This window comes from Loxodonta africana, chromosome 1 (assembly GCF_030014295.1).
Source record: "Loxodonta africana isolate mLoxAfr1 chromosome 1, mLoxAfr1.hap2, whole genome shotgun sequence".
NCBI classification, from domain to species: Eukaryota; Metazoa; Chordata; class Mammalia; order Proboscidea; family Elephantidae; genus Loxodonta; species Loxodonta africana.
Window position 1 is genome coordinate 162,427,350 of NC_087342.1, and position 19,456 is coordinate 162,446,805.

At 37.2% G+C, this 19,456-nt stretch overlaps 1 protein-coding gene across 4 annotated transcripts in view; it reads right to left on the reverse strand.

Moving 5' to 3' along the window:
• Positions 1-9,681: 9,681 nt before the first annotated feature.
• Positions 9,682-19,456, reverse strand: part of USP45 (ubiquitin specific peptidase 45) — a 73,971-nt gene continuing 64,196 nt past the window's right edge. For 3 of the 4 annotated variants that reach the window (XM_003404327.4, XM_064289189.1, XM_064289194.1), the window contains 3 exons: positions 17,666-17,752; positions 11,892-12,045; positions 9,682-11,252 (listed from right to left, as the gene is read on the reverse strand). In XM_003404327.4, coding sequence (XP_003404375.1) covers positions 11,122-11,252; positions 11,892-12,045; positions 17,666-17,752 — 372 coding nt within the window. In that variant the 3' untranslated portion in view covers positions 9,682-11,121. The other variant, XM_023543510.2, reaches the window with a different exon arrangement.

The following is a 19,456-nucleotide window of genomic DNA, read 5'->3' on the forward strand; positions in this document are numbered from 1 at the left end:
CCACGCAACTGTGTGACTATTCCTTCACATTACCTCTTAATGTAGCCGGTGTCATGCCCGACCTGTTGTCATTTGTATAGTGGGCAGAAGGCCAGGCCCCTAAGTGTTCTAGACAAAAATCGCCCTCAAATTTTATATTGTAGCAACGTGGTCCCTCTTCCAGGAAAACTATGCTCTCCTTAAGGGACACTCCCGCTTCGGGGAAGGGGGTTGAGTTCGCGGCGCAGCTTTCAGACTACGGAGGGGCTCCAGGCTCAAATACAATCAACTCTGGCCGGCTGGTCGGTGCGCCCGTAGTGGGACTCCAAGCAGCCCAGGGTCTGGCCAAAACCTTTTCGGAAAACTCACGGCCTTGGTTTTACTGATAGCCGCCGAGGACTCCGCCTCAGAAAGACAGGTGGCCGGTCAAGGTCGGTAGTAATGGCAAAGACCTTAGCTGACCCCGCAGCGGTCCCACTCTTTGTAAACCTCAAAGCACCGCGCCCCCTCCTGGGGACGTTGTACTTCGCCCACGAGTCCCGAATTTTCGTTCTTTGGCTGAGACCTTTTGGGAAAGGTGGCGGTAAATTTAGTTCTTAGTTTCTGCCCTGCTACTTTTTTCCCTCAACTACAAGATGGCCTCCTAAAATAGGCTTATACAATGCAATTCCTCGAAAAGAATACTTTGATTCACAGTGTTTTGAATATGAACGACATTCATGTGTCAAAAGTATCCATTTCCAAGCTAGAAGATACAAGGAAAATAAAAATGTTCCAGTAATACTGTATCTGTCGAAGAAATCTTAGAAAAGTGCCTTTCCAGGAAGTAGCATGAAACTTTTTTGTGACTGAAGAGTGCACTAAGTGTCTAAATTATTTCATTGTAAATTGTTTTAGCAAAAATGCTGTGTAAAAGAATATAGCAAATTACAGTAGAAACAAAATAATAAGACTGCGAATAGATGGATAAAGGAGATAGGTATACAAAGATGTGGGAATATAGACGCCCTGTGCATGGAGCCCTGGTGGCGCAGTGATTAAGAGCTCAGCCGGCTAACCAAAACGTTCGATTCGAATCCACCAGCTGCTTCTTAGGAACACTATGGGGCAGCTCTTCTCTGCCGTATAGGGTCGCTATGAGTCGGAATCAACTCCATGGCAACGAGTTTGGTTTTGGTTTTATGCATGAAATTCAGTCTTTCTTAATAATGACACTTCAAACCCAGATCAAAAAAACTCCATGTTTCCAGTTGATCCTATTCTTAGTGACCTTATAGGACAGACTTGAACTTGCCCCATAAGATTTCCAAGGAACTGGTGGATTCGAACTGCTGACCTTTTTGGTTAGCAGCGTAGCTCTTAACTATTGCGCCACCAGGGCTCCAGCTAAAGATACACTGAGGCTCAAATCCAAGAGAAATTAAAACTTCTCTTGGAATCCTTCAGTAATTACACCTGCCAACACCATGCTGAAAATATTACTGCAAGTGAAGGCACAGCTCTGTTCCTTTGGCCCTTTCCCTAATTTCCACTTTAGCACTATTAGACTTCAAGTAAGACTACTCGAAGTCTAATACAAATTTAAAATCACTCCATGGAACAAAAACTAGGACACATAGCAACATGTCAACAGAGGTCATCTCTGATTTTGCTCTGATTTTCTTTATCTTCCAAGTTTTCTGTGTAAGTCCTGATTTTCAACTTTATTTCTCTGAGAAACAGTCTAGTCAGAGAAGCATTCAATCTTCTTTGTGAAACCTGATAGCCCTAGTGAAACTTTCATATGCTCCCACTATGTGTCATCATCTTGTAATTGTTTCCTTTGTTCCCTAGTAAAGTGAATGCAATTTTTGGGTTGGGATTTTTCCCCCCCTCTGCCCTCTAAGTGCCTAGCATAGTGCAGAACTAGTTTCTCTTTAAACACTTTGTACACATATTGTTTTACAACAGTGGTTAACAACCCCATGACATGTCAGCACTCTCCCTTCTCAACCTTGAATTCCCTATTACCAGCTTTCCTGTCCCCTTCTGCCTTCTAGTCTTGCCCCAGGGCTGGTGTGAACCTTTAGTCCTGTTTTGTTTTATGGGCCTTTCCAATCTTTGGCTGAAGGGTGAACCTCAGGAGTGACTTCATTACTGAGCTGAAAGGGTGTCTGGGGACCATACTCTCAGGGTTTCTCCAGTCTCTGTCAGGCCAGCAAGTCTGGTCTTTCTTTTTGAGTTAGAATTTTGTTCTACATTTTTCTCCAGCTCTGTCTGGGACAGTCTATTGTGATCCCTGTCGGAGCAGTCAGTGGCGGTAGCCAGGCACCATCTACTTGTATTGGACTGTCTGGTGAAGGCCGCGGTAGATGAGGTCCATTAGTCCATTGGACTAATCTTTCCCTTTTATCTTTAGTTTTCTTCATTCTTCCTTATTCCCGAAGGGTGAGACCAGTGGAGTATCCTAGATGGCCACTCACAGGCTTTTAAGACCCCAGACACTACTCACCAAAGTAGAATGTAGAATATTTTCTTTGTAAACTATGTTATGCCAATTGAACTAGATGTTCCCCAAGACCATGGTCCCCATAGCCCTCAGCCCAGCAATTCGGTTTCTCAGGGAGTTTGAATGTGTCTATGGAGCTTCCATGGCCCGCCTTGTACAAGTTGTGCTGCCTTCCCCAGTATTTTGTACTGTCTTCCCCTTTGCCAAAGTTACCACTCATCTATTCTCTACTTAGTGTTTTTCCATCCCCACCCCTCCCCTCCCTCGTAACTATCAAATATTGTTTCTTCTTGTATGTGAACCTTTTCATGAGTTTTTATAGTAGTGGTCTCATATAATATTTGTTATTTTGTGATGGACTTATTTCACTCAGCATAATGTCCTTCAGATGAATCCGTGTTATGAGATGCTTCACAGATTCATCATTGTTCTTTATCGTTGTGTAATACTCCATTGTGTGTAGGTTTATCCATTCATTTGTTGATGGGCATCTAGGCTGTTTACATCTTTTTGCTATTCTGAACAATGCTGCAGTGAACATGGGCATACATATATCTATTCGTGTGGTGACTCTTATTTCTCTAGCATATATTCCTAGGAGTGGGATTGCTGGATCACAAGGTATTTCTATTTCTAGCTTTCTAAGGAAGTGCCATATCATTTTCCAAAGTGGTTGTATCATTTTGCATCAGCAGTGCATTAGAGTTCCCATCTCCCGCAGCCTCTCCGACATGTTATTTTCTTTTACTGATTCATGCCAGTAATGTCAGGGTGAGTTGGTATCTCATTGTGGTTTTGATATGCATTTCCCTGAAGGCTAGAGATCATAAGCATATCCTCATGTGTCTGTTGGCCACTTGAATGCCTTTTTTGGTGAAGTGTCTGTTCACTTCCTTTGCCCATCTTTTAATTGGATTATTTACCTTTTTGTTGTACAGGTGTTGGATTTTCTTGCAGATTTTAAAGACTGGACCTTTTTCTGATTTGTAATAGCCAGATTTTTTTTCCCAGTCTGTAGGTTCTCTTTTTACTCTTTTGGTGAAGTCTTTTGATGGGCATAAGTGTTTAATTTTTAGAAGATCCCAGTTATCTAGCTTATATTCTGGAGTTTGCATGTTTTTCGTTGTGGTTTGTATCCTGTAATGCCATGTATTAGGGCCTCTAGCGTTAATCCTATTTTTTCTTCTATGAACTTCATAGTTTTTGGCTTTATATTTAGGTCTTTGATCCATTTTGAATTAGTTTTTGTGTACACTGTGAGGTATGGGTCCTGTTTCATTTTTTTGCAGATGGACATCCAGTTTTGCCAGCAATGTTTGTTAAAAAGACTGTCTTTTCCCCATTTGACGGACTTTGAACCCTTGTCAAAGATCAGGTGACCATCGGTGGATGGATTTACATCTGGATTCTCAATTCCGTTCCATTGGTCAATGTATCTATCATTATACCAGTACCAGGCTGTTCTGACTACCTTAGCTGTATAGTGGGTTCTGAGGTCAGGTAGCGCGTAGTCCTCCTACTTTATTCTTTTTCAGTAGTGGTTTACTTATCTGGGGCTTCTTCCCTTTGCATATAAAGTGAATGATTAGTTTTTTTATGTCATTAAAGAATGTTGTGATATTTGCATCGGAATTGCACTGTATTTGTAAATTGTTTTGGGTAGAATTGTCATTTTCACAATGTTGAGTCTACCTATCCGTAAGGATGGTATGTTTTTCCATTTATGTAGATCTCTTTTGGTTCCTTGCAGTAGTGTTTGGTAGTTTTCTTTTTATAGGTGTTTAACTTCCCTGGTTAGATTTATTCTTAAGTATTTAATTTTTTTTAGGGGCTATTATAAATGGTATTGTTTTCCTGATTTCCTTTTTATTGTTCTCTTTATTGTTGTATAGGAATCCAACTGATTTTTGTATGTTTATCTTGTATCCTGAGACTGCTGAATGTATTAGCTCCAGTAGTTGTCTCATGGAGTCTTTTGGGTTTTCTGTGTATAGTATCATATCATCTGCAAATAGGGCCTTTTTTTTTTTTTCAACTAACAACAATTTATTATTATTATTGATATTGTCAAAATGATGACAGCACTGTCCAGTGGTCAGAATGACCCAACTCGAGTACATGCAGCTTCTGTGGAGTCTCAAACATGTTGTGCGGGATACATGTTTCCCTCTCAAGCTAATTCAAAGGCCTTTTCCTGCAGCTGTCAGTCATCAACAAGTTTCCTCTCCTTTCCTTTTTTTCTTTCAATTTTTATTGTGCTTTAAGTGAAAGTTTACAAACCAAGTCAGTCTCTCATACAAAAATTTATATACACCTTGCTATATACTCCTAGTTGCTCTCCCTCTAATGAGACAGCACACTCCTTCCCTCCACTCTCTATTTTCGTGTCCATTCAGCCAGCTTCTCACTCCCTCTGCCCTCTCATCTCTTCTCCAGACAGGAGCTGCCCACATAGTCTCATGTGTCTACTTGATCCAAGAATCTCACTCTTCACCAGTATCATTTTCTGTCCCATAGTCCAGTCCAATCCCTGTCCGAAGAGTTGGCTTTGGGAATGGTTCCTGTCTTGGGCTAACAGAAGGTCTGAGGACCATGACCTCTGGGGTCCTTCTAGTCTCAGTGGGACCATTAAGTCTGGTCTTTTTACAAGAATTTGAGGCCTGCATCCCGCTGCTGTCCTGCTCCCTCGGGTTCTCTGTTCAGTTCCCTGTAAGGGCACTCATCTGTTGTCGCTGGGCACCATCTAGTTTCTTCTGGTCTCAGGCTGATGCAGGCTCTGGTTTATGTGGCCGTTTCTGTCTCTTGGGCTCATAATTACCTTGTGACTTTGGTGTTCTTCATTCTCCTTTGCTCCAGGTGGGTTGAGACCAATTAATGCATCTTAGATGGCCACCTGCTAGAGTTTAAGACCCCAGATGCCACTCTCCAAAGGGGGGTACAGAATGTTAACAGATTTTATTATGCCAATTGACTTAGAGGTCAGATAGGGACTGTTTAAGTTTTTCACTACCAATTTGGATGCCTTTTATTTATTTATTTTGCCTTATTGCTCACAACTCTTTTAATTCTTAAGTGGTATGGTTAGTTAAGCATCCACAAAGTAGTAGGAATATCTGGCATAATAAAGTGTGAAGAGGATAGTACTAGTGTCAGTTGCCATTGAGTTGATTCTAATGGCAACCCCATGTATGTCAGAGTAGAACTGTGCTCGATAGGGTTTTCAATGGCTGATGTTTTGGAAGTAGATCACCAGGCCTTTCTACCGATGTGCCTCTGGGGAGACTCCAACCCCCAGCCTTTAGGTTAGCAACAGGGCATGTTAACAATTTACACTATCCAGGAACTTTCATGAGAAGGATACAAAATAATTACTTCAGTTACTTAACAATAATTGACACATATTGAGTTTTTAAGCCAGAATGGAGAAAGAGAAACCTATGTTCACCAACAGGCATATTCTTACCTAAAATCTTTTATAATTCAGCACACTTTTTTTTTTCTTTATTGTGCTTTAGATGAAGGTTTACAGAGCAAATTACTCATTAAGCAATTAATACACATAACATTTTGTGACACTGGTTGCCAACCCTGCGACGTGTCAACACTCTCCCCTTCTTGACCTTGGATTCCCCATTTCCATTTGTCCAGCTTTCCTGTCCCCTCCTGCCTTCTCTTTCTTGCCTCTGGGCTGCTGTGCTCACTTAGTATTGCATACATGGTTCAGCTATGTGTGTTACTGTTTGTTTTAAGGACCTCTTTAATCTTTGGCTGAAGGGTGAACCTCAGGAGTGCCTTCAGTACTGAGTTAAAAGGGTGTCTGGGGGCCATACTCTCGGGGTTTCTCCAGTCTCTGTCAGACTAGTAAGACTGGTCTTTTTTTGTGAGTTTGGATTTTGTTCTACATTTTTCTCCAGCTCTCACTGAGACCCTCTATTGTAATCCCTCTCAGTCGGTGGTGGTAGCTGGGCACCATCTAGTTGTACTGGACTCAGTCTGGTGAAGGCTGGGGCAGTTGTGGCCCGTAAGTCATGTGGACTAATCTTTCCCTTGTGTCTTTGGTTTTCTTCATTCTCCCTTACTCCAGATGGGTTCGGACCAGGGGAGTACCTTAGATGGCCGCTCACAAGCTTTTAAGACCCTAGATACTACTCATCCAAGTAGAATGTAGAACATTTTCTTTATAAACTATGTTATGCCAGTTGAGCTAGATGTTCCTGAGACCATGATCCCCAAAGCCCTCAGCCCATTAATTCGGTCCCTCAGGGAGTCTGGATGTATCTCTGAAGCTTCTATGACTTTGCCTTGGTCAAGCTGTGCTGACTTCCCCAGTATTGTGTACTGTCTTACCCTTCACCAGAGTTACAACTTATCTATTATCTAGCTAGTGTTTTTCCCTCCCCCCCACCCCGTTGTAACAATCAAAGGTTGTTTCTTTCTATGAGAAATCTTTTTGTGAGTTTTTATAATAGTGTTCTCATACAGTATTTGTCCATTTGTGATTTACTTATTTCACTCAGCATAATGCCCTCCAGATTCAACCACGTTGTGAGATGTCTTGCAGATGCATCATTATTCCTTATCGTTGCATAGTATTCCATTGTATATACATACTGTAGTTTGTTTATCCATTCATCTGTTGACGGGCACTTAGGCTGTTAAATAACTTAAACATTTTGAGAAACATCTGAAAGGATGAAGGCTCATTGCTTTGGTAGATACTGAAATCTGGGTGAAAGTGGCCCATAATGAGGTATTTGTTCTGAAATAATTAATATCTAAAATATGAAGGATATTTTGAATAGTGTTGGTAGATAAAATATTATGTCAATAATATGTACTGCAAAAATTCCAGGACCAATCATGAAATATAAGGTAAATAACAACTTAATATTTATTATGCATGTTTATACAGTAACAACACAATAATGCTTTATAAGCTACATAGCATTTTCTAAAAACACTGCAAAAAATGTAAAGATGAAACAGTAGGTATGACATTATAACCATATTATTCAAAATTTAAAACATAGTTACCTAGCTTTTAAACAATTTTGCATTGATGATTTTTCATGAACAAAAATAATTTCAAATATGTAAATAGTCTTTCTTAATAATGCACCAGATACTATCTAAAGGGTCAATTTTATTGCATATAAGATATATTTGATTTGGGTTTATTTGATTCAATATCATGCAGAAAAGTTTATACACTTAAGTAGACAGGGTATTGTTTTGTACTATAAAATTAGATGAAGGTTGACATATTTCACAGCTTAATCTTCAGGAAATTTTATTCAGCTAATGTATAAAACCACTGATTAAAATCATCACACATATGAACTAAAAGCTATTAAATATATTACAGTAAAACAGCTCTGTTGGCACATTTCAAAGAAAAGAACAGGTATTAACTACTCTTTCCATTAATACCAACTACCACTCTCCTTGGCCATCTAAAAAGATGGTCTTCATCTCAGTTTTTAAAGCATTAAATGGCACAGTCTTAAATACAGACATACATTTAGTTGTGTCACTCACATAATTGGCACAATTAAAACTTTATCATTTTAAATATGGGAAAACTAGGGGGGAATTGGAGTTAGACATACCCTGTAAACCAGTGTCTAAGTAAAGCTAATGACACATGTCTGTTTTACTTCTTAAAATCATTCAGCCAAACACTACGGTAGTTATGTCGAGGATCTGTAAACATTCTCATTTATTTGTATTGTTTCCTGAGGTCATGGGAAAATGACTGTTATTACAGTAGTCTTATCATTTAATATCTCTGCAAATGTGCTCTGGAAATACTAAAACATACAACATTTTTACATGCAGATCCATGTGTAACTTAACACACTTTTCCTATTACAAAAGCTATCTTTACAAAATTCTTAGGTATCAAAATCGTTTATTCCATTTCTAGAAGACCAGGGAAAAGCATTCATAAACTCTAAAAAAGCCATTGAAAAAAAAAATTCAGAATTAGCTCATTTAACACTAAAGAAATGAAAATAAAATATCTGCATGTTACTTCTTGAACAATGTCTAAAACATATATAGGTCTTTACATTTTAAAAAATGTTAAAATAGTGTCAGCACAGTGCCTGACAAATAGCAGGTGTTCAGTAAGTATATACTGAAAAAATAAATGTCGAGTTAAGCATAAAAACTACTGTAATACTTGAGTAGTAAGGTAATGTTATAAACCTACAATATTTCAATTGCTCAATTAAAAACTAGACAGTTGGTATTTACAGCAAAGCTTAAAAGATCTCCTACTTGATAAGTATGTATCTCTGGTGCATTTCTCAGCATTCTACCAATGAAAAGAGGAACTATGCACTTTGCTTGATTGTTGTTCTTGAAGGGATACCTATCACTCAACCATCTCTGACTTCAACTGTGTAAGAAATAAGCCAAGAGGCAACAGAAAAGAATGCTTTTATTTTCTTTCCCTCTTTTTTAAGAAACATGAAGCAGGTAACCATCCAAAAAAGTATATGCCTCATAATAGTAACTTCTATAGGAGAAAAATCAGGAGACCTAATATTTACATTCTGGGGGATAAAATAGAATGGCAATTGCCATTACCAAGATGGCTGACTTGAATAAGGAGATTTAACGAAATCTTTTTTTAATTCACTGGTACTGAATCTGCAATATTGACAATTACAATTAAACACAAAATACATGAACTACCTTTTACAGGGCACAACCTGACTATGCATAACATTAACTGACAAAGATATATTTCTCCATCATTTCACTGTTAAAAATCAAGAAAAACCACTATTAAAATTTCAAGAACTTAAAAATAGAATTTGTGCAACGTGCATCTTAAAGCTCTGCATTTTCTATACTATTACCATCTTTAACATTAATCACCATTCACACATATGTCTAAAGGCAACCCTGGTTATCTATAGTTCTATTCTTACATTTCCAAGAGGAAAATAAGCTGAGATTAGGCATTCACCCAGCACTTGCCTGTAGTATCATTTGTTGGTGTTAATGATTAGGATGCTTAAACCATGCAATTATGCATTTTGATTCAATAATGCGACACTGGAAACCCTGGTGGCATAGTTGTTAAGTGCTACGGCTGCTAACCAAAAGGTCGGCAGTTCAAATCCACCAGGCACTCCTTGGAAACCTCATGGGGCAGTTCTACTCTGTCCTATAGGGTCGCTATGAGTTGGAACTGACTCAACGGCAATGGGTTTAATGTGACGCTGAAGTAGCCTTTTTTTTTTTTTTAATTTAAGCCTAATTAATTCTAACACCTTTCTTCCTAAAATTTGACAGCCTAGTCATTTGTATTCTAGGAGGAAACTATAGTATTTTGATTACTATTTAATATTTAATAAGAAAATCAGAAATACTAACATTGTGCCCATTTAAATAAAAGCTACATACACTTAAACTTTCTAATGATGCTTTTTGAGGACAAAAAGTGATCTCAAAATCATGTTTGATATTTACCGAAATACAGAACTAGAAAATGTATAATACTTCCCTTTTAAAGTACAATAAGAATACAATTCTCTTATCATTTACAAATATAATTTGGTGATTATATTTCAAAGGTACTATATGATCCCATATGGATAAGCAACTTCTATTTATCAATTCTGCATGTTACAATTATCTATAATTATACTTTGACTTGGCTCACCACTTGCAAATTACTGTTAACTCTACTATGAATAGGCTAATTGCAAGTGAGATGTTGATAAAATATTTCAATATTTTTCTGATTCTCAATAAGCAAAATGCTTAGGTATCAATAAGCAATAAGCTAATCCATATATTGACTGTAAACCTGTAATACTGAAATTACAGTGGTGCTTTTTTATATGGCTGAATAGTACAACGTATGACAGATAACCATGTCACATCAGGCATTACTTCATGACTTACGTGTTATGGCAATGCTTCCCAAAGAACAGTACATATACCCCTGGATATCCCTGAGATGATTTTAAGTGATATATGAATGAACAATTTTTCTTTAGTAGTTATGCATTTATTTTAATGTTCATTAGAAAAAATACAACCAACACATCAAATATGGAATATTATTGCTCAAAACAAGGAAGGCTATGGTTAAAAAAAAAAGTGAGGCTAAAAAAATGAGGTTAAAAAAATACATAAATGTTTCATTATATATATTTTTACCACAAAAAATAAGAAAACAATAGCAAAGACTATTTATACACACACATCTATATATAAATACAATTAACATAATTATATGTATAATACACACACAGCTGTGAAATCAGGAAGGTGGTATATGACTTATATTTTGGAAACACTGCTTTAAGGGATGATTTGATTTGGCCAGTATCATTTATAAATCCTTATAACAATGAGCCGTAAGGGGGTTTCCTGTAAACTCTGATTTTATTCCAGGACACATATTTTGGAAAAAGCATGTTTTTATATTTAATAATATAAAACTGAAAGTACTGAATAAATTTAACTTACTTCAAAAGGGTTCACCAAAATGGTGAAAAGGTTTGGGAACATTTGGGAGACATGCTATTCCTACAGAAGAGAGACAACTACAAAGGCACATCACATATTATAGTTATCACTGCAGCATTTAAATAAAAGTGATCTAAATAACCATTATCATTAATTATAAATTATAATATTCTTTCATAAAAAAGAAGGTAAGCTTGTGCACTAAGTGCTCTTGATTCTGGAACCACCTGCACATAAGTATCACTAACATGGACCCACTGACCTGTCGATTCACTCTCAGATTCTTTCAAACCTAACAAAACAAGAAGTAAAATGTTTTATGTTCTTACTCTAAGTTATAAACAGCAACACATTCATCACAATCTATATTTACCTCAGCTAGATCTTACTGCTTAAGTCTGTTTCTTCCAAAGTGAACTATTTCGAGGCATTAATATTACAGAGAAAATAGTCATCTCCAATTAGTATCACTTTATTTTAAATATCTAATGAAATGTTAGAGAGCCTTGAAAATAGTTATTTCCTGAGGGAAAAGAATCATTTTCGCTAGAAGAGAAAGAAAACAAAGTTAGTCTGCTGACCCATAAGTGAAGCCAGCAAATTTTCAATTCTAACTCTATTCTGAGGACCTGGTACATCTTCAAAAATTTTGGGTATCATTAAATAAAGTACTACTCCACTACAATATATGATGACTGAAACCTTTAGAAAACTGTGTGTCATTTCACATTACCTAAAAAAAAAAAAATTTTTTTTTTTTTTAGAAGGGTACAGTCATATGACATTTAAGATTACCTAGGCAGTCTTAGAAGTAATTCTCATTTAACATAAAGTGAATCCACTTGAGGAATCCATGAAATACTAACTTATCTCTTCCAGAAAAGGAAGACTAAATTATTTTAATGAATAAAATCAACTTAGGATGGCATACCAGGTACATTTTTCTTTCCAGTGATATGTTCCGGTAAGATCTTAGAGGGTGTTCTCACTTTCACATAAGCGGTGTAGTGGCCTCCTTTCATCGAGCCGCTATGTTCCACTACTCCATAGAGACCATACAGAACTTTATCTCCCACACTTACATTCTTTTAAACAAAGAAAAAACCCAAATTAGTACTATTTAGTGAAATATTATTAAAAGGAAAATTAAGCCAAATTTATGTCTGTATATAATAAGAGAAATGCATATTAAAACTATACTGAGATGTTTTCCACAAAATGGCATGATGGAAGAGCTTGACAATATTTTCTGTTGGCTGGGCTGTGAAGAAGAGTACTATTATACCATTGCAGGTGGGAATGCAAAAAGGTACAAATTCCTTTATATTACTGTTATTATCTAGCACATCACACTACCCATTGCCATCAAGTCGATTCCGACTCATAGCGACCCTATGGGACAGAGTAGAACCACACCATAGGGTTTCCAAGGAGTGGCTAGTGGATTCAAACTGCCAAACTTTTGGTTCGTAGCCAAACACTTAACCAGTGCACCATCAGGGCCCCATTATCTAGCTCAGTTACATATATATTACTCTGACATTTATCAATTTTATTTTTTGGATTCTGTCACACAGGTGTAAGCCCAGCCCTGCCCAAACAAAATGTAAAAACACATGCATCAGACTATTAATGGATTATTTGTAACAGCAAAAGAATAGAAACTCAAATGTCCATAAACTGGGGACTGGTTTAATAGTGCATCCACACAACAGAATATTATGCTGCTTGAAAAATACAATATAGACTATCCCCATATACTGCTATTGAATAGCCTCCAGGGCATAATGTTAAGATGGAAAAAGGATACATACAGTAAGCTATCATTGTTTAAAGGGGGAACACAAATATACATACCTGTCTGCTAATATCTTAAGCAATGAAAGGATAAATGATAACTTTTTAAAATGGTTATCTATAAGAGGAGGGAAAAAACAGGTGGAATGGACACAGAGAAAAGCTAGACTTCTTTGAATTTACCTTGTTTTGAACATTTGATGTTAGAACTTAGTAAATATTTTTGTGTAACTATTAAACAAATAAAATTTAAAAAGCAATCCCTAAATATAAAAAATTAAACAAATGAACAGTATATCCAGTTGGTGGCATAACTACACAGAGGAAAATCACTAGGGTCATGTCAAAAGGACCCAGGAACCAATGTGAAGTGGTCTCCAGTGGCCAAATGTGGGCCTATTAGAGTAATATTCTAGAGTATATACAAAAAGAGTAATCTAGTGGGTTAAAACATATCAAAGATGTTTAAATCCATTAATTCATAATGATGAACTAAACTGGTCATGGTTTGAGGATGTTAGTGAACTAATTCATTATTTTAAAAACTGGTTTAAAAAGGGAGGGGGAAAAATCAAGCATTTATCCTGCCTTCTCTATAAGAACTATACTAAAAGATAACTAAATAGATGAAAGGAATTTCTCTTTACAGAAGTATTCTAGCAAATAAATGGATAAGGAATGACAGAATTACAACATCACCATTCTGTAATACTTAATGAACCAATGGATTTAACAGTGAGCATCACTGGTTGCTAGTATCACAAAAAGATAGAAAACTGGCATTATGTGCCTCTTAATGAAAGAATGGAGCCCTGGTGGCACAGTGGTTAAGAGTTCAGCTGCTAACCAAAAGGTCGGCAGTTCAAATCCACCAGCTGCTCCTTGGAAACCCTATGGGGCAGTTCTACTCTGTTCTACAGGGTAGCTATGAGTCGAAATTGACTCAACAGCAATGGGTTTCTTTTTTTTTTTTTTTAATGAAAGAAATGACATACCCTTGCCAAAACCAAAACAAAAGGAATATAAACCTGAATCTGTTTAAGCCTGCAGCCACCAATTTGCAAGAAATAAAGAGGACAAAGAAACAATCATCAAAATCTAAACTACTGGAAACTATCAGAAAGTTGACCCAATTTCTCCAACAAATAAATTGCAAGGGGCAGGAGGGGAGAAAGATGGAATCAAGGAAATTACAGATTAAAAGAGACTTAAGATATCATCCAGTCATAATGTGTGGACCCTGTCTGGATCCTAATTCATAAAACAAAACAAGAAAAAGGACAATTGGAAATATGAACACTAGACAATATGACAGAATTATTGTTAATATTTTTGGTAAAGAGGTATTACGCTTATGTTTTAAAAAAGTGAAGAAAAGATTCTTATCTTTTAGAGATAGTAAAATATTTATAGATGAAATGATATGATGTCTGGTGTTTACTTAAAAATAATATAGAGGAAGGAAGTGAATGAGCATGTGAAGGGGCAGGACTGGCTAAGGATTTAAGGTTGTTGCTGCTAGAAACAAGCACTATGGGTTTGTCGTACTGTTCTACTTCTGCGTACACTGGAAATTCTCCAAACAATAGTTTCTAAAAAATATACTGTTTTCATAAATTTAATATAACCCAACCCAAACCGACTGCCATTCAGTTGATTCCGATTTGTAGCGATCCTAGAGGGCACCACAGAACTGCCCCATAGGGTTTCCAAGGCTGTAAATCTTTACAGAAGCAGACTGCCACAGTGTGCTAAACATCATTATTATTTACCATATTATCAAAGTCTGAATGTTAACTGACATATGGTGTTGGTGTTCCACTGCACATGAATTGATTCACCAGAAAATTGCATTTTAAAGGTATTTTTGTTTTGATTTATCAATGTATTTGACATGTTAAGTTTAATAAGTGTTCTGTCACATACCAAAAAAAACTAGACTGCTTAGCAGTAATCATGTACAGCACACTGTGTTACCCCATAACTGTTAGTGTCCCTCAAGGAAAACAAAGGAATGTACAGATGAAATCAATGACTTTGTAATAAGCCATTATACACCAATCTGCTTTCTAAACTTAATTTTTAAAGTATTAGCAATTTCAAAGTATTATACTCAGGGTGACAAGTATACTTACTCAGGAGTACACACTATAGGGTCACTAAGAGTCAGAACTGACTCAACGGCAATTGGTTTGGGTTTTTTTTTAGTACACATAAAATAGTGTCAAAAACAATGACTAATATGTTGATTTGAATAATATACAGAACTCCAGAATGCTGAAACTATTGGTGATTAAGCTCACCATTCGCAACAAAAACCTTGGGCATAAAACCTGCTCACTTCTCTCAACAACCATCTGCTTCTAGTAGCATTTACAAGAAGCTTTGATCTTCAATAGCACCACGGCCTTATGCATCTTTTCGACTTTCCCTATTTTGTCTCCCAAAGGACAAAAGTCATAGTCAGTGTGTTGAATACTCCATATGCTTCTGATTTAATTTCACTAACTATAAAATTCCCTTTTGAGGAAAAGCTTTTTAAAAACAAAAACAATTGAGAATCCAGACATCCACATATGAGCAGTTAATATTTTTTTAAATAATTTTTATTGTGCTTTAAGTGAAAGTTTACAAATCAAGTCAGTATGTCACATATAAGCTTATATACACCTTACTACATACTCCCATTTACTCTCCCCCTAATGAGTGAGCAGTTAATATTTGACAAAGGCACCAAAATAGTTAAATTGGGGAAAAGACAGTCTTTTTAACAAATGGTGCTGGCATAACTCAATATCCATCTGCAAAAAAATGAAACAAGACCCATACCTCACTCCATGCACCAAACAAGCTCAAAATGGGTCAAAGACCTAAATATAAAATCTAAAATGATAAAGATCATGGAAGAAAAAATAGGGACGACGTTAGGAGCCCTAATACATGGCATAAACAGTATACAAAACATTACTAACGATGCAGAAGAAAAACTAGATAACTGAAAAAAAGAAAACTGGGAGCTCCTAAAAATCAAACACCTGTGCTTATCCAAAGAGTTCACCAAAAGAGTAAAAAGATTACCTACACTGGGAAAAAGTTTTTAGCTATGACACTTCTGATCAGCACCTGATCTCTAAAATCTACATGATACTGCAAAAACTCAACTGCGAAAAGACAAATAACCCAATTAAAAAATGGTCAAAAGATATTAATAGACACTTCACTAAAGAAGACATTCAGGTAGCTAACAGATACATAAGGAAATGCTCACGATCATTAGCCGTTAGAGAAATGCAAATCAAAACTACAATGAGATTTAATCTCACTCCAACAAGGTTGGCATTAATCCAAAAAACACACAACAAATGTTGGAAAGGCTGTGGAGAGACTGGAACACTTATATACTGCTGGTGGGAATGTAAAATGGCACAACCACTTTGGAAATCGATTTGGCGCTTCCTTAAAAAGCTAGAAACAGAACTACTATATGATCCAGCAATCCCACTCCTTGGAATATATCCTAGAGAAATAAGAGCCTTTACACAAACAGATATATGGACACCCATGTTCATGGCAGCACTGTTTACAATAGCAAAAAGATGGAAGCAACCAAGGTGCCCATCAACGGATGAATGGATAAATAAATTATGGTATATTTACACAATGGAATACTACTCATCGATAAAGAACAGTGATGAATCTGTGAAACATTTCACAACATGGAGGAATCTGGAAGGCATTATGCTGAGTGAAATTAGTCAGTTGCAAAAGGACAAATATTGTATAAGACCACTATTATAAGAACTCAAGAAATAGTTTAAACAGAGAAGAAAATATTCTTTGATGGTTACGAAAGGGGGCAGGGAGAGGGGTATTCACTAATTAGATAATGGATAAGAACTACTTTAGGTGACAGGAAAGACAACACACAATACAGGCAAGGTCAGCACAACTGGACTAAACCAAAAGCAAAGAAGTTTCCTGAAAAAACTGAATGCTTCAAAGGCCAGCAAAGCAGGAGTAGGGGTTTGGGGACCATGGTTTCAGGGGACATCTATGTCAACTGGCATAATAAAATCTATTAAGAAAACATTCTGCATCCCACCTTGGAGAGAGGCGTCTAGGGTCTTAAATGCTAGCAAGCACCCATCTAAGATGCATCAATTGGTCTCAACCCACCTGGATCAAAGGAGAATGAAGAACACCAAGGACACGTGGTAATTATAAGCCCAAGAGACAGAAAGGGCCACATGAACCAGAGACTACATCTGCCTGAGACCAGAAGAACTAGATGGTGCCTGGCTACAACCGATGACTGCCCTGACAGGGAAAACAACAGAGAACCTCTGAGGGAGCAAGACAGCAGTGGGATGCAGATCCCAAATTCTCGTAAAAACACCAGACTTAATGGTCTGACTGAGACTAGAAGGACCCCAGTGGTCATGGTCCCCAGACCTTCTGTTGGTCCAGGACAGGATCCATTCCCAAAGCCAACTCTTCAGGCATGGATTGGACTGGACAATGGGATGGAGAGGGATGCTGGTGAGGAGTGAGCTTCTTGGATCAGGGGGACACTTGAGACTATGCTGGCATCTCCTCCCTGGAGGGGAGATGAGAGGGTAGAGGGGGTTAGAAGCTGGCAAAATGGACACGAAAAGACAGTAGGGGGAGGGAGCGGGCTGTCTCATTAGGTGGAGAGCAATTGGGAGTATGTAGCAAGGTGTATATAAGTTTTTGTGTGAGAGACTGCCTTGATTTGTAAACTTTTACTTAAAGCACAATAAAAATTTAAACAAACAAACAAAAGCATGGCCCAATAAATAACACCAGGGTTTCCGGATAAATAACACATAGGATATTTTAAAGTCTACTATTCGAAAGTCTACTAAATATCTTAATAATATACTGTACCTTACAAGTAGCAGAACAGAATGGTGCTAAATCAAGCATGAGTGGAAAATCTACATGTCTGTTCACTTTGCGAAGACTCCAGCCAGCCTTAAAAAGACCAAAAAACATTCAATGCAATAAAATTAGATCTAAAGCACAGTGTTTTAATTAAAACCAAGAGGGATCCTAGAAGTTAGATTTTTCGTAGATATGCAAATGTAACTAATGAATGGTCCAAACTGACAAATGACTATATTAATAATTAGGTTTCATAAACTGTTACTGCAAAGATTATTTACACTGTCATTTTTACAATGATCAATATGGCAATACTTACTTTCACTGTGGCTTTTCAACAGTTATGGAAAAATAAATCCAATGTGATGAAAGTAAGCTACTGACAGATGCTATCATGAAAATGTATCTGACTAAAGAATGAGGAGCCTCCTGTTCTAGGCCTGACTCAAAGATTGGCTAGCTGTGTGACTCTAGTCAAGTTTCAGAATTTAATTCAGCTTCTGTAAACTCATCTAGGTCAGGCAGGCCAGCTGCAAGTGGATTAGATAGTCCTTTTCAGTTCTAAAATTCAATGATACTCATTACAAAGGAAAACAATACTGAACATTCAAAATGTTTGATCAATAAAAGTAAATGCTACGTATTACATAAAAATAAAATGAGGACTTCCAGCCAACACGGTGCCATAGACAGAAGCACCACGCTGTCCCTCCACAGCAAAGACTGATAAAACTAAATAAAACAGAGATAAACGTCATTCCTGGAACCTGAAGTGTCAAATGAAGAGATAAAGAACTCAGCCAAACACTGAATGGAATAAGAAACTGACAGAGGATTGAGAGCGAGGAGAGATATGTGCCGGGGTTCATTGTCAGCTAACCCAGCACAGATTTGCCACCGTGGACTCCTGTTGGAGATTGGCTGACAAGGAACACAGGAAAGCGGCTTCACGAGCTCCCAACAGGAGACAGAGCACCCAGTAACCTGCAACACATGCTTTCCCACCCGCCCCCACCTCCCACCGCCCCCCCCCAGCCGCTGCTGTACCTAATAGAGAGGAAGGCAAGGCAATACCAAGTAATAATAGACTAGATCAAACCTAGAAAGATAAGGGTAAATTTCAGGGTAACCACAAAGAAAGTTAACAAACCTACTCATCAAAATAAAGAAGAAAAACATAAAGTCTCAATAAAAACAAAATCTACAAAAACAAAAGAAATCAACAAATAAAAGGAACTCAGCACACGATTGTAAGAGGAACAAAGAAAACATCAGCACCACAAAAAAAAGCACTACAAAATGACAGCAATAAACTCACACGTATCAATAATTACCCTGAAAATAAATGGACTGAATGCACCCATAAAGAGACACAGAGTGACAGAATGGATAAAAAAAAACAGGGTCCATCAATATGCTGTCTACAAGAGACATACCTTAGAAACAAAGCGTAAAGTTATTAAAAATCAAAGGATGGAAAAAAAAATAGGCAAATAACATTCTTTTCCAACGCACATGGAACATTCTCAGAGTAGGCTACATCTTAGGCCACAGAGCAACCCTCAACAAAATCCAAAACACTGAGATAATACGAAGTATCTTCTCAGACCACAATGCCATCAAAGTAGAAATTAACAACAGGAAGAGTAAGGAAAAAAATCAACTACATGGAAACTGAATAACACCCTGCTTAAAAACCCCTAGGTTATAGAAGAAATCAGAGATGGAATAAAAAAAAATTCTTAGAGTCAAATGAGAATGAAAATGCATCATAACAAAACCTATGGGACATAG